The sequence below is a fragment of the Dermacentor silvarum genome, chromosome 1 (assembly GCF_013339745.2).
Source record: "Dermacentor silvarum isolate Dsil-2018 chromosome 1, BIME_Dsil_1.4, whole genome shotgun sequence".
Lineage (NCBI taxonomy): Eukaryota > Metazoa > Arthropoda > Arachnida > Ixodida > Ixodidae > Dermacentor > Dermacentor silvarum.
This window is the reverse complement of record NC_051154.1, coordinates 97852384-97866727: the sequence shown is the minus strand read 5'-3', so window position 1 is coordinate 97866727 and position 14344 is coordinate 97852384. Positions and strand designations below refer to the sequence as shown.

The following is a 14344-nucleotide window of genomic DNA, read 5'->3' as shown; positions in this document are numbered from 1 at the left end:
TTTGTGGCAGTGAAAATCACTGCCTCAAGTAAGTGAAAATTGCTGCTGGTATTGCGGACGTCGAAGGAGCCTCTCCAGAAGCTGTCGTTGACGACATATCTGGGTTTCTTGGTGTTTTTCTTGCTTTCTCTAAAGCCAGGTTTTATTGCGATAGCAATTATATGGACACTCCAAAGCAGATTTCTGCTGTCGGCGTCGCCGTTGCCGTCGCCGTGAGGTTCCGTATGACGTCAATGGAGATGAAATCATTGCCGCGCGCCGCCGAACGCTGTATGTGCGAGTGAAAGGGCGCGAGGGACATGCGCTTTCATGGGGAGTGAACCCACGGCGGAGAACAAACGCGCGTTCTGCGCTGTGCTCCCTTAAAGGCTGCAGAAGTGGGCGTCTCTTTCCTCCTTTACAATCACCATATATGTAGAGCAAACGCGCCTTCTTCCGACGCGCGAAAGGCCGCGGGGGGGAAGGTGGAGGGAAGGGAGGCGACGTTTAGCTGCGGCACCAAGTGCCTATTTATATCCGAGGCTCCGAAACAGTCACCACCGCCGCACGCATTTTGTGAGAACGCGGGCAAACGCCGACGGCGTCGACAACAGTTCTGTGTGTTGCCGGTGCTGCTGCATGTCCAAGTTTATACAGCTGATAAAGCTACTATCATTACTCCGCATAGCTCTCTACAAATTTGCTATCGCAATTGATGCTTCGCCTTTCAGGTGAAACTGCGGCAACTTTTTTAATCCACTTTGCCATAGAAGCATTCTGGTGGCATTCAACTGCTTTAGGATGATGGTCTTGCTAAGCACGAGGTCGCAGGATCGAATCCCAGCCACGGCGGTCGCATTTCGATGAGGGCGAAATGCAAAAACACCCATGTACTTAGATTTAGGTGCACGTTAAAGAACCCCAGGTGGTCGAAATTTTCCGGAGTCCCCCACTACGGCGTGCCTCATAATCAGATCGTGGTTTTGGCACGTAAAACCCCATAATTTTCTAGAATGATGGTCTAGGAACATTGTCAGATTTGTAGTTTGGAAACCATGTTTCCAGGCACATAGCCAGATTAGTTGCAGACACAGAGGTTTTCATCTGTTGGCTGGTGCTGTCCAGATGAACGAAGAGGCAGCACAGTGTGAGTACTCGAGCTGGTAGTGTCGGGTAGCCATAAGCACCAGCAGGGGCCCCGTGACAGTGCCCCCTTCTTACTTTTGATATGCTTCACTGCTCAGAAAATGCTTCACCGCTATACATTCTCGGGGGGGTTCGAATATTTCGAATAGTAAAAGCGTCTTTCGAATTGAGTCAAATATTTGAAGTTTTGAATATTTTCACACCACTATTTATTACGATTGTCATATATTTGACTTTCAGGGTTGAGTTTGGATGACATGGTAATTTAATGTAAACTTGTAGTGTTTATGTCTGTCGCTTCACTTTATTATGCAGGCACCGTGTTCTGTGGCGCCAGATCAGCTTTACGACTCTGCCATCGTTAACGCTGCAAGCGTCTGTTCGCCAGAGTGTTTCTCTTGGTGTGGCAAACTCCCCCGATGGAGCACTCATCTCTCTTCAGGCATCCAATGCCTGTGAGGTAAGCTGTGGGCTTGTGGGCCAGCTGTGGCACACACTCTGCATGTCATAGTCACTAACTGCTGGGCTGGTTCTTGTGTATATGTGGTGCAGTCAGATGGTCTCAGTGGTGTTGACTTGAGCCTGCTGCAAGTCACCTGTGTAAGCCGTGTCTGGAGCTTGGTTCCTCTCACATCGCATCCCAAATTGGGTAAGTTTGCCAGGGCAATTTTGCTCTTATGAGTAATGTCGTTTGCCTAATTGGGGTCTATGCAGAAGCACATGTTTCTGGGGCTGCAGTAGGTTTTAGTGCCTGCCAGGCTGCATAAGCACTGTAATGGCCTTTCTTAATATATACAGTTAAATCTTGATATAACAAACTTCAATACAATGAAATTCACGATATAACGAAGTATCCAGCTTTTTGTAAGTTCTTGTCCTTAGAGAACCATGTATTTAGAACCTCAAAATAACAATGTTTATACACGATTTCAATACCACAAAATTTCATTGCCGTCACAAAGAAAAACTCCTGCTGATGCAGATGGTCATATGGTTGAATTACAAGCGGCTGCTTGTGAACGCTCCTCTCAAATTGTGATAAGATCCTAGCTCATCCCGCATGCTGTATGCTTGGGTGCGAGTTAAAGCGTGCGAGAGTGAGCCGAGAATAATGGTGGCCTGATGAGCGTGCCGCCTTCTTGCATGACCACGAGGACAGGGGTGAGGGGAGTGAGCTCGTGCTAATGTGATCAAGCACATGCGTGTGGGGGCAGGTTGATGCGTGTCTGCTTTTCTGGCATGGCCTTGGTTCACATGGCTGTGCGTGGCTGAGCACATACGCAACCCGTGCGCCCTGTTTCAGAGATAATCTGCGGCGTATTCAACGATTGGGCATGCTCAGGTGGCGTGACATCACCTGCGCTGTCTTCCCGCGCATTTAGTGCTGGAGGTTGCATAACCTCGAGTTTTGGAGACTTGTTGAAGCAAGAGGCACACGAAGAATTTGCTCCCCGCTGCCAGCGCTTTTCATGATAGTTTCGTGCCACTGCAGGCGACGACACTAGACAGCTTTAGTTTAACATTAGCGTAATAGTGGGCTTAAGGGAAATAGCATTGCCGTTCTGCAAACAAACTTTGCAGAAAGAGAGTTTTAGTACAGCGTGACAGCGTAGTTTACGTGCGGGAAGCTATTCCATTACGCTTTGAATTTCGCATACATAGGGCACCTAAGTAATTCTATGTGTGTTTGCGTCCGGAAAGTGCGAGAGGCAGCCCAATGGAAGCCAGGAGCGCATTGTATTTTTTACTTCCCATGTCCGCCGATCTGCATCGAAACAGACAAGCAGTACAAGCTGTCTACCATAGCCTCCGAAATCTTCCCATCTCAGAGGCCATGCCGTCGTCATGCCTATCTCTCGACTTTACCAATAGGTGGCGCTCGCATCTCAGAGAAAATTTCTCTCGTTAGGCTTAGGTGCGTTCGAAATGAGAAGCGATCTCAAAAATCCCTCAAGGTTATCCATAATACTCTGTCGTCGAAGTGGCCTGAGACTAAGCGAAAGCTCTTTACACAGTCATGTGCTACGAACGAAGCGAATTCTGTAAAAACAATGCCAAATTCAGTTCGAAGTGGGTGACCGGGACCACCGCTATGTTTTACGTAAACCACGCAAAGACGGTAATGTTAAATCTGAGAAATAGCGTGCGCACGCTAAACGGTATGAGTCGTTTACTGTTCTGCGCATGCGCATTTCGATCCCACTACTCTGGTAAGCCCGCTAATACGGTAAACACGCTAAACTAAAACTGTCTACTATCATCCGCAGGGGCGGAGTGGACATGAAAGTGTGGCTGGCTTCGCGTCGTAGCGCTGATGTGAAAATATCGTCAACACTGCATGAAACCGTATCTTTCGTCGCCGGTTCAAATTCAACAAAATCAAATTTTTTTTCTGATTCAAATTTGCTTTTTCTAATAAATCAGAAAATTTTGCAGCCCCTTCCATGTAAGGAAAATTTATCGGCAGCTGAACTTTACCCTTTCAGATGCCAATTAGTTGTGTAGATTGAAAACTTACTTTCACCGCATTTCTTACATTTTCAGAATAGGGAAAAGCTTACAGCTGCAGAATCGATTAAAAGTTTTCAGTTCTTTAGTAAGTTTTGTGAAGTTTACAGAATGTGGACTCCATGCGAAAACTCACTGCAGGAACATCAGATATGTGAACATCAACTATTTCATGCCTACCAGGCTTGAAAAGCACCTATCTAGCCACTCGAAAATTATGTCTGGCTCAACACATTGTGAAAAACAATGAAAGAAGTGAACCCGCTACATACAGTGACATACTCACACAAAGCAAAATACCTAACCATTTACCTTCGTACTTGTTTTACGAAAGCAATTTGCCTGTGTAATTCTCCGGCCGCGGCGGCTGCATTTTGATTGAGGCGAAATGCAAAAACGCCCGTGTGCTTGCGTTATAGTGCACATTAAAGAACCCCATGTGGTCAAAATTAATCCGGAGCCTTCTACTACAGCGTGCCTCATAATCAGAACTGGTTTTGGCATGTGAGACCCCAGAAAGAAGAAGATTGCCTGTGTAATTCAAGCTTGCAGCACTATTTCAATCAGAAGCGTTGCAAGACGTATGGGACACATTTTAAATATCCTTACTTTAATCAGTGCTTCTGTGCTGTTGATGCACTATCTTGGTGTACACAATTGTGTACATAGCGTCTGAAAGGGCTGATTGCATTAACAATTTATTTTCAATATATTGAAGCTTTAATATAACAAAGCGAATTGGTGCTTTTACAGAATTCGTTATATCGAGGTTTAACTATATATATATATATATATATATATGCGTATATATGGTGTTTCACCGAACACTTTCAAAATTCTTAAAGGTTGCCTGTGGCAGATAGCACAATTCTAGTTCATGAGCTGGTCTACTCGAAGAGGCGGACATTACTTGCACAAGAAATTGAAATGCATAATCGAATAATTAACAAAAATTTACTAATTAAGTTTTTAACTAATTACCTGATAGCCTGTATTGCAATTTACAAATTGTAGCCATGGAGTTCGCAAGGCGGATCCACTTGGAACGAATTCTCAGGATGACACCAGTTTCGAGATATTAATTCCCGAACTTTGCGGAGAAATGCATTGGCGTTCCAGTTAGTTTCTTAAGAAAGCGTCGCTTTATGCATTGAAGCACAAAATTAACTGCATGCATTAAATGCATTAACTGCGAATGCATTTCTCTGCAAAATTCGGGAATTAATATCTCGAAACTGGTCTCATCCAGACAATTAATTCCAAGTGGATCCGCCTTGCAGTTGAACTCCACGGCTACAATTTGTAAATTGCAATGTGGGCCATCAAGTAATTAGCTAAAAACTTAATTAGTGAATTTTTGTTAATTGGTTGATTATGCATTTCAATTTCTTGTGCAAATAATGTCCGCCTCTTCGAGTAGACGTTAAACACTGTCTAAAACATTTCCAATTTTCGGACTGGCTTCATTATTTGCTGCTGTTTGTTTCTGAACAGCACATAATGTGTAAAAATAGTGAATTTTCAGCAATCTTCAATTCAGGCAGATCATTCATGGGTTTCTAAATTCACTGATAAGCTCTTATAGGCTCACAAATTTGTTCTAGGCTGAAGACTCTACAGTGGTCGCACACCTTCACTAAAAAAAACTTTCAACATGTCACTGCTCCTTCATTCCATATTTGTACTAGGACACTTCCAAATTCTTTAATTTTCTTCTGCTTTCCTGTACATGCTGCAAGTGTAACAGGGAGATCACTTAATAGCCCTAAATCACTGCTGCCACATTTTCAATGCAGAGTAATAATGTTCGTACAAGTGATTATGAATTAAACATATCTTTTCCCTTTGAATTACCTTTGTATTTTTGTGCATTGATGATTTGATGAGAATTATTGGTAGGCTTAGGTAAAAATTAATTTTGGCATAGTTAAATACGAGATTTTTTTTTAGACTGTAAAGAGTGTTTAAATATCACCTGTGGCAGATAGTGTAATTGTAGTCCTGGAGCTCGATTAGTTGGAGTGGCGGACATTACTTGCATGAGCAATCGAATTGCATAATCGACTAATTAACAAAACTTCACTAATTTACTTGTTCATTACCGTATTTTCCGGTCTATAAGTCGCACTTCTGTATAAGTCGCACCTGTTAATTCGGTAAGCGATCTTAAAAAAAATTACCGTGATGTTTCACTTTGTGAACGCGGGTCACGCACAAGCATGTGGGTGCCATACCTATATAATTGCGATAGCAATGATATGGACAATCCAGGGGAATTTATGCTGTCGTGGTCACCACGATGTTCTGTATAAATTCCAAGTGCGATAAATTCGAGAAGGCAGTGCGGGAGGGAGGGGGGGTGGCTTGTGCTCCGGTAGCAACTGCGTAGTTTGCGCAGCGGCGAGCGCCATATCTTGAAAGCGATCTGCAGATGCAAAGACTTTGGGGTCGGTCAACTCGCGGTCGGCCTGCCGCCGCTTGCGTATTTGCTGCTCTGTCCTTCTTGGACGGCGCTCGAGAATTCGATTACGAGAAGAAGCCGGTACCTCCATAGCGTGCACACAACCCGTAGGAACTTCCAGAGGAGGTCAACCCAACGTTCTTCGCGCGGCCATAGCATCCAGTCCAATTTTGACGGCAGTGTTCCTGAAAAAAAAAAGAAAAAAAAATGTATGTTAGTTTAGTTCTAAAATTCTACACTTTTTAGTTCTACAAGACACACCGATGAAAAATTAAAAAAAAAAAAACTTGGATTTATGCACCGAAAAATGCGCTAATTACTTTATGGCACATATGGCAGTTTATGAATATTAAGCCAGTGAGTTTGCAAGGCATATCCACTTGGAACGAATTCTAATTATAGCACGGGTTTTGAGATATGCGCCGTGAAACTTGCTGTGCAAATGCACTACTATTCCACTTACTTTCTTAACAAACTGCGAATTTATGCATTGAAGCACAAAAGTAACTGGAACACCCATGCATTTCATTGCACTCTTTGGGAACGATTATCTTGAAACTGGTGTCATCCTGAAAATTTGTTCCAAGTGGATATCGCCTTGTGAACTCACCAGCTGCAATTAGTTAATTGCAATATCTGCTTAAAGTGATTACTTCAAATGTAATTAGTACATTTTTTTAATTAGTGAGTTATGCATTTCAATTTCTCATGCAATTAATGTCCACCTTTTTAAGTATTCCAGCTCAATGACTAGGATTATGCTATCTGCTGCAGGGGATTTTTAGGAATTGTGCATGGTTTAAAAAAGAAATTGGAGGACGCTTAAGGTTCACCTTTAAGAGTGGAACGTGATAGTGTTATCGGGCTTCGTTTGCATCACATTTTGCTTTATGAGTAGGCTTCACTGCAACACACAACGTGGGAAAGCCAGCTTACAAAAACCGAGCCTACACTGATCCCCCTTAAGGTTGGCTTCACTTTTAAACACAAATGCATTGCTGGGAAGACATTTTTAACAGGAGCAATTTAAGCTGTCTTATATCAAAATATGAAAGCCCTACGACCTTTTTTTATTATTTCATTAATTGTTTGCTGTTGCCCCGAGGCGCGCGCGTGTCCGAACTTTAGAGAGGCTCGGTTTTCAACATTCCCCGCAATGTTGCCTAGAACCAAAGTACAGCGAAACACCATCAGAATTGGAGGACGCTTAAGCTTCTTTGCCTTTAAGAGTGGAACGTGATAGTATTCAAAGATCCCTGGCTGCTTATCAGGTTTTTTTCTCGTATATTCAAATTAAAATCCGACGCTATCACGCCTGTAGGTTGCGGTTAAGTCATACTTTACGATTTTTCTGACGGATTTTACTTTGAGAAATTCAATTTTTGTTCATTAACGCCTCATGAACGCCTTGCATGATTATTTTCGCCAAACGGCGATGCTGAAGCCGACGCCAGATTTTCCGCTACACAAAGCCCTTAACGCTTTCGCGTAAAAAAAAAAAGCACCCGGTATAATTAGAGCTCCGATGTCATTCTTCTATAAAGTATATTAAACTGTGCATCTTGTTGTATTGTGTTCTCATTGCTTGTTTAGTTTACTTTTACCTGACGTTACATACAAAGCTGATGCTTTTGCAAGATTCTTCCTTTGTTATAAATTTTCGAACTTGCTATTCAATTTCATTCTTTAGGCACACCAGTGGTAAAGCCCCAAGAAACAAAAAACCTGATCCTGCGAGTCACACCTTTTAGTTCTAAATGTAAGCATCACTGCTTTTATTGTCTTTTTTTTTCTGCCATTGCGATCACTTATTTTTACATATACTACATACAAGGTTTTCTTTTTCAGTAAGCCAAGACAACACAACAGTGGTCTCGCAACTTCCTTTGACACGAGTACAAGTACGTAAAGCTATTTAACTAGTCATGTGTGTTGTAAGAACAGTAATATCTGATGTGAACGCTTATAGTTGCATTCGGATATCAAATTTAATAAAGTTGTACTTGCAGCAGAATAGTTCATTGAATAAAACATTTTGTTAAATCAGTATTTCAGTGTTCTACCAGTGCAAATGATTTCATACGTTCCCATAAAAGCTCTTAGTTAACATGTTGTGAAAGAGTGCCTGTATCCAAGGCTTTAGTAAAAATATAAGCAATAACTACAAATTAAGTCGGCTACCGTTATTTAGATTTTGACAAAACCATCAAAATTGATCAAATAATCCAGCATGTCGAATTAAAATAAGAAGCTGAAACGAATGCCCATACCACCACTGATGCATCTGGTATTACCAGATTCTAACGTGCTCCTGAACTGTAAGTGCACCTAGTTTTAATGGCAGAAAATGAAGCACCCAAATCTAAACATGTACTATCGTGAGCAATATGGGCGGGAACACAGGAGCGCATGTAACGCAGGGCGATACGCGGCCACCACTGTCGGAAACAAAGTGGAAAGGGGGACGCTGTGCTAATTAACTGTTGGTACTCCCATCATGGGTCTGTTTACACAAAGTTCGGTACTTCACATCACCAGCGCACAGTGATAACTGTTTGGTATTGCGGTTTACTGGGAACTTTGTGCGCCGAAGCATGGCCAAAAGTATAAAGCACTGTGTTAATGCGTTAGCAACTCGTCCCGTCAATTGATATTTTAAAAAAATTGGTTTAAAATACGAGCCGAGATCTAAAAGTTGCATCATACGGTTGCACGAAGAACAAAAAATAAAAAAAGCATGAAAAATAATGACTCACTGTAAGTCACTGCGACACATAACCATCTTATCGGCTGTCGGCGGCCAGTAAAACACCGTAAGCTGCCGTTTTCGACAAACGCACGCGCGGTGAGAGTGCCAACAGTTAGCGGAAGAGTGCCCCCCTTTCTCCTGTGTTTTCGACAGCGCCATCCGCGTATCGCTCTAACTCAGTTCCGAGGCTATTTGCCACATGTTCGCGTGTTCCCGCTCATATTGCTCACAACAGTACTTGATTCAATTTTTTAAGATGTACTGTGCATCCAGTTTTGATAATTCAATATAAGATGAAACCTGCTTGATTTGTTCAGCTAGATGGAAATTTCTTGGTAACGGACCACACAGAGTGTACTTTTTGCCCGTGAAAATGCGCTGCATGCACCCGCTACACACACCATGTGTTGGCACGATGGCTTGTGACGACCCCTTATAAACAACTGTGACACTGCATTTTCCACAATTATCAAAAATATGGTTGCACCACACTTGAAGGCCGTTCTCTATTACACTCAGCGACCATTTTTTCTGACTCCCTAGGGGCCACAAAAAGTCCGAAAAATTGGGCAGTCCGAAAAATCGGGTGTTTGGAACATCAGTCATTGACTGTACCTTTAATGATAAGCCTTAAAAGTTCCTGGTGCCTGAATTGTGGTGTGCGTCTATGTGTGCAAAACACTGAGCAGCCTGTCAGCCACCTAAGATAGAATGGAATGAATGCATGTATATATGCCACCTTGAATGAAAACTTCATCTTTCCAGGGCTAGCTTGCGAAAACATAAACATGTCTTATCTCACATTATAGATATCAGTTACCATTATGTGTGTACTTGAGCCTGTTTACACCCCAAGCAGTTTTGTATCTTTATGATTATTCAAATCAAAGGAAAAGAACGCACAAGCACAATTTTAAGTAAAATTCTCTCTTTTTTTCTCCATCTTTTCTTTTGCTCTGTTTAGTTAAGAATTTTCATCAACCACATCAACATGTTATACAGAGGGCTTCTAATGACCATAGACTAATGAGTGCTTCTCATTAGTGTCAGTGTTTATTATTTAAGTAACTGTAAAGTTCTTTCACCAATCTTGAAGACTATCTTGTGGTTACCCTGATGCGTATTTACTCTGTTGATGTCAGCTTTGGATGCACAGTCTTCTGCAGAAAATGTGTCAGTGGGAGCTTCAGAGAATTTTGACCTCCCAGTATTCTTGAACACTTACTCAAGTTTTGGTACACAAGCATTTTTGCATTCTGTATAATGTGGGCACCACAGCTGGTAATCCAACTTGCAACTTTGTCCTCAGCTACAGAACACCATAGCTTCTGAGGTGTAGTAACAGGTGCACTTTAAATGTCGCTGGCAGCATTTTGCCTCTTGGAAAGCCTCTCCTGAACTGTAGGAAGGAGCTTTTTTGTCTTATGGTAGGTGTTGTAATCTGAAGGAATTTGCACATTCACAGGTGTCGTAGTTTACAGTTAGTGGCAGTGCTAATTTTTTTGTCATTTTACTAGACTTCGAGTTCTGCCTCATTTTTAGGCTGTCTTTTAGTATTCCGTGTATGGCTGAAACGAACAGTTACAGTTTCTTGTATTAAAAAAACAGACATACTTTCAGTTGCAGATAAAAAGAAGTTATACTTGTACCAGTTGCTCACGTTTTCGTTAGGTCACATTTTTTTGCACACTGCTGTGCACAGTTGGAGAGTGGGCGCAGTCCCTGCCTTGAGTTCTGCAGCTGGTGGGGCCAGGAGTTGCCATTGCCCGGATCTGACACCTTAGGCCCTCCAGGGGCACTCCCTGTGCCTGATGAAACCCCTGCACTGCCGCCTCTTGAAATCACACTTGCTGTCATCTGGAAGGTGAGCACTGCAGTTATTTATAAAGAATTTGGTGGACTGAAATCTTAGAGGTTTCTGCATGAGGGTTGTCGCTAGTGCAGCTATGGAGGGCTGTAGGACTGTCCTTGTAGAAACATACAGAAACTTTTATAGATACTTCTTCAGTTTCGAAATTCCTTGCCTCACCAATGGGGCGCAGCTGGCCTCTGCTGCTCCAGCCACCATTGCGCTGTGATGGAACTTTGTGTGATGAGTGCAAATATTGTCTGCTAGAGTATAAAGCTCGTTGTTATGCTTCAGAATGGGGCTCATTTATTTATGACTCGGTTCACGCTCACAACATTCGTTTAGATATACAGTGGAATCTCAATGATACGATCACGGCTAATACGAATTTCCGGATAATACGAATTTTTCTGTGGTCCTGGCCGAACCCCATTACTTTGCAACGTGCTAGAGAACGGTTGTTACGAATCGATTTTCGACCCTTCTCGGTTGATACGAATAAACACCGCCCCACCGACGGCCGCGAAAGAGAACAGCGCGCAGTCACGCGCTTTCTCCCTTTCTCTGTTGGTACGGAGGCGCGGATGCGGCGGGCCGGGCAGTGCGGAGCCCGCGACTGGGCGCGAAGAGTTTGAAGCGGTGGTGCTTTTGTTGCTTTTCCTTTTGTGCTTTTCCCCACGCAGGCGTGGGGAAGCGAGCGAAGGTTTGTGCTGTCTATCGCTTCAACGGAAACTGAGCGGCGTAAGCACAGCGCATACAAAGGTCAGAGCCGTGTGGAGATCTCTTTCAAGGTACAGTGCGCGCGATAACACCGACAGCCAGCACAGGCGCAAAATACAAGAACGCATTTGTTGGCAAATTAGAAGCCGCCCCCTCCCCCCCCCCTCTCCCTCCCGCGTTGCCTTTCCGCTTTGTTCCTTTTGCGTGGGAGATTGCATCGCCAGTTACCCTTGCGCCCGGTTCCAAGATACCAGTTACACAGTGCAAGATACGTATTTGGTGCCGCAGCACAGCGTCGCCCCCCCCCCCCCCCCTTCCCTCCCATACCCCCACGGCCTTTCGCGCGAAGGAAGTCGCGTTTGCTCTCGGCTGTGCGATTGCTCTCCGTGAAGGCGCGCGTCCCCCACGCGCTTTCACTCGCACATACGGCGCGCGGCGACGATTTTATCGCCCTTGGACTCATGCTCCACGTCTCCCATAGCCCTCGTTGATCTCCTCTCCCATCATTGGGCGCACCTCGTTGAGAAGCGTGCTCGCTACCGCCCTTGTCGGCGAGATTTTCCCGCAGAAGCTGGATTATAACTGGTATTTCGTCTCACGCGGCTGCACTCTAAGCGGTATGCGTATACAGTAGACTCTCGATGATATGATCACGGTTAATACGAATTTCCGGATTATACGAATTTTTCTGTGGTCCCGGCCGAGCCCCATTACTTTGCAATGTGCTAGAGAACGGTTGTTACGAATCTATTTTCGACCCGCATCGGTTGATACGAATAAACACCACCCCACCAACGGCCGCGAAAGAGAACAGCGCGCAGTCAGGCGCTTTCTCTCTTTCTCTTTTGGTGCGGAGGCGTGGACGCGGCACCGGACAGCGCGAAGAGTTTGAAGCGGTGGCGCTTTTGTTGCTTTTGTGCTTTTCCCCCTTTTCCGCGTGCCACCGGGCGGAGTGGAGTGGCTGCTGTGCTTTGGGCCACATTCTTTGTGTTTACGCCATGTTGCCTAGTTGCAGCAAGCTATTTCCACCAAGATACGATCTCGGCTGATTCGCGCGGCCGTACGCCGAGGCGCGGGAGCCTCCGTTGGCGCATCTTCCGTTGACTGCGTTATCGGTGCCGATGGCACAGGGCGATTGTCGGTTTCGCTGCTGGAGTCGCACGGTACAAGATAGCGCGGCATGTGATCTACGGTGCAACGTAGCTCGGCACGTTCAGTCGGGTGCTCCTCCGCTTCTCCCGCTAATCGGCGTATTTTTCTTGCCGTAGGAGGCTTGCGCGTCCGTATTCTGAAGGCATGCTTTGTCCAAAATTTCTTCTCCAACGAGCGACGATCCATCACTACCTGGGAGCCCTCAGTAATCTGAATTCTGTGTGTCAAATGAAGATGCCGGCATGGTTTACGAAGCAGACAACTGCAGTTGCCATGTTGCCCCTGCCACAGCAGCAACCAATGGAGAGACGCCTTTCAGCACGGCAGCCAATCGGAGGCCCGCTTTCATCGGGGGGCCCGTGTGACTACCTATTGCAGAAACCGCGCTTTTGTGTTTGTGCGTTTGTTACAAGATGGCGACGACGGACGAATTGAGAAGCGGAACGGCGAAACTTTGAGTTTTCGAACGATACTAAGATGGCGGCGCTCAGTGGTGGGAAATACGATATGTCTCCGTGAACTGCGGTGATATTGCACGATTTAAAGCTGTTTTCTTGCCCTGCGCACTGACAAAAAATAATCTTTTTTGGGCAACTTTTAGTGCGTTTTCAGCCAAACCATTTTGATACAGCGTAGATTAGGCATTGCAGATACTGAAACGCGTGATTTTCAAAAATCTGTTTTTCTCGCGCATTTCGCGATCTGATTCACGTCCTCACTTAATTTAGCTAGTTTTAATTGTGTTTCGATGATACGAATTTCGGCTAATACGAATATTTTTCGTGACCCCGTGAGATTCATATCATCGAGATTCCACTGTACATGGAGTTCTATTGGAGGGTAAACGGGAGTCGGAAAAGGCCGCGTTGTAGCCAGTTCTGCACTATAAACGGTTACGTTATAAGTGGTCTATACTGTAAATGCCCTTTACATGCGTGTGCCTGAGTGAGTTCACCTCTGACTCTTTAATTTAGCTAGTTTTAATTGTGTTTCGATGATACGAATTTCGGCTAATACGAATATTTTTTGTAACCCCGTGAGATTCGTATCATAGAGATTCTACTGTATTGAGTTTAACATAGAGGCTAAGCATGTGAGGTGTGTTTCACTAAAGGCTTCCAGCCAGTTGTGTAGGTATTCTCCTTTGGGAAACATAAACAGCAGCATTTGCTGGCACTTTCGGTGCAGCACTTTTGATGCTCCATGTCACTGAGTCGGCAGTTATGCAAGCGCTCTACCATTTCCGCCTCACAATGTGCTCTGCCAATGCCGTTGGCTCCTGCATTCTGGTGCACGCGGCACAGTGCGCCTTGATGAGTAGAGCATGTGGCTTGCAGTATGAAGATATACATGCTGTACCGCACGTACTGCGTGCAGCTGCAGCTGCAATCATCTGCTGCAAATGCGCAGCCAAGGAATTTTATTTTCTGTAACGATTTATTTAATGTTCAATTCTTCTTTCTTTCGTCATTGAAAGACCTGCCGCCATTATCGCCAGGATCGGGCACTCAGCCTGATGAATATAAGAATAGAAAATGATATAGATTGTTATAAATTATGAATACTGCCCATGTTCTCGGGGATTCCTATGCTTATCAGCATTTTTATCGTGCCAGCAGAGTGCTGCCAGCCTCTGATTTTGTTCAACACCCATTACTGGACACCAGCATGAAGAGAGGCTTTTCTGTCATTTATATTCTCCTTCAATACTTCTTTTTGGGCGAGTTGGTACATCTTGAAACTTTGGGTAACAGTGCAAACAGACGACCACAAGAAAGGA

The 14344-nt window shown here is 44.4% G+C and overlaps 1 protein-coding gene across 1 annotated transcript in view; it reads left to right on the top strand.

The window, feature by feature from the left end:
* Window positions 1-14344, top strand: part of LOC119433262 (trafficking protein particle complex subunit 8-like) — a 142644-nt gene that overhangs the window by 109325 nt on the left and 18975 nt on the right. The window contains exons 19-23 of the mRNA XM_037700413.2: window positions 1441-1585; window positions 1678-1774; window positions 7785-7853; window positions 7943-7995; window positions 10546-10707. Coding sequence (XP_037556341.1) covers window positions 1441-1585; window positions 1678-1774; window positions 7785-7853; window positions 7943-7995; window positions 10546-10707 — 526 coding nt within the window. The remainder of the gene's footprint in view (window positions 1-1440; window positions 1586-1677; window positions 1775-7784; window positions 7854-7942; window positions 7996-10545; window positions 10708-14344) is intronic.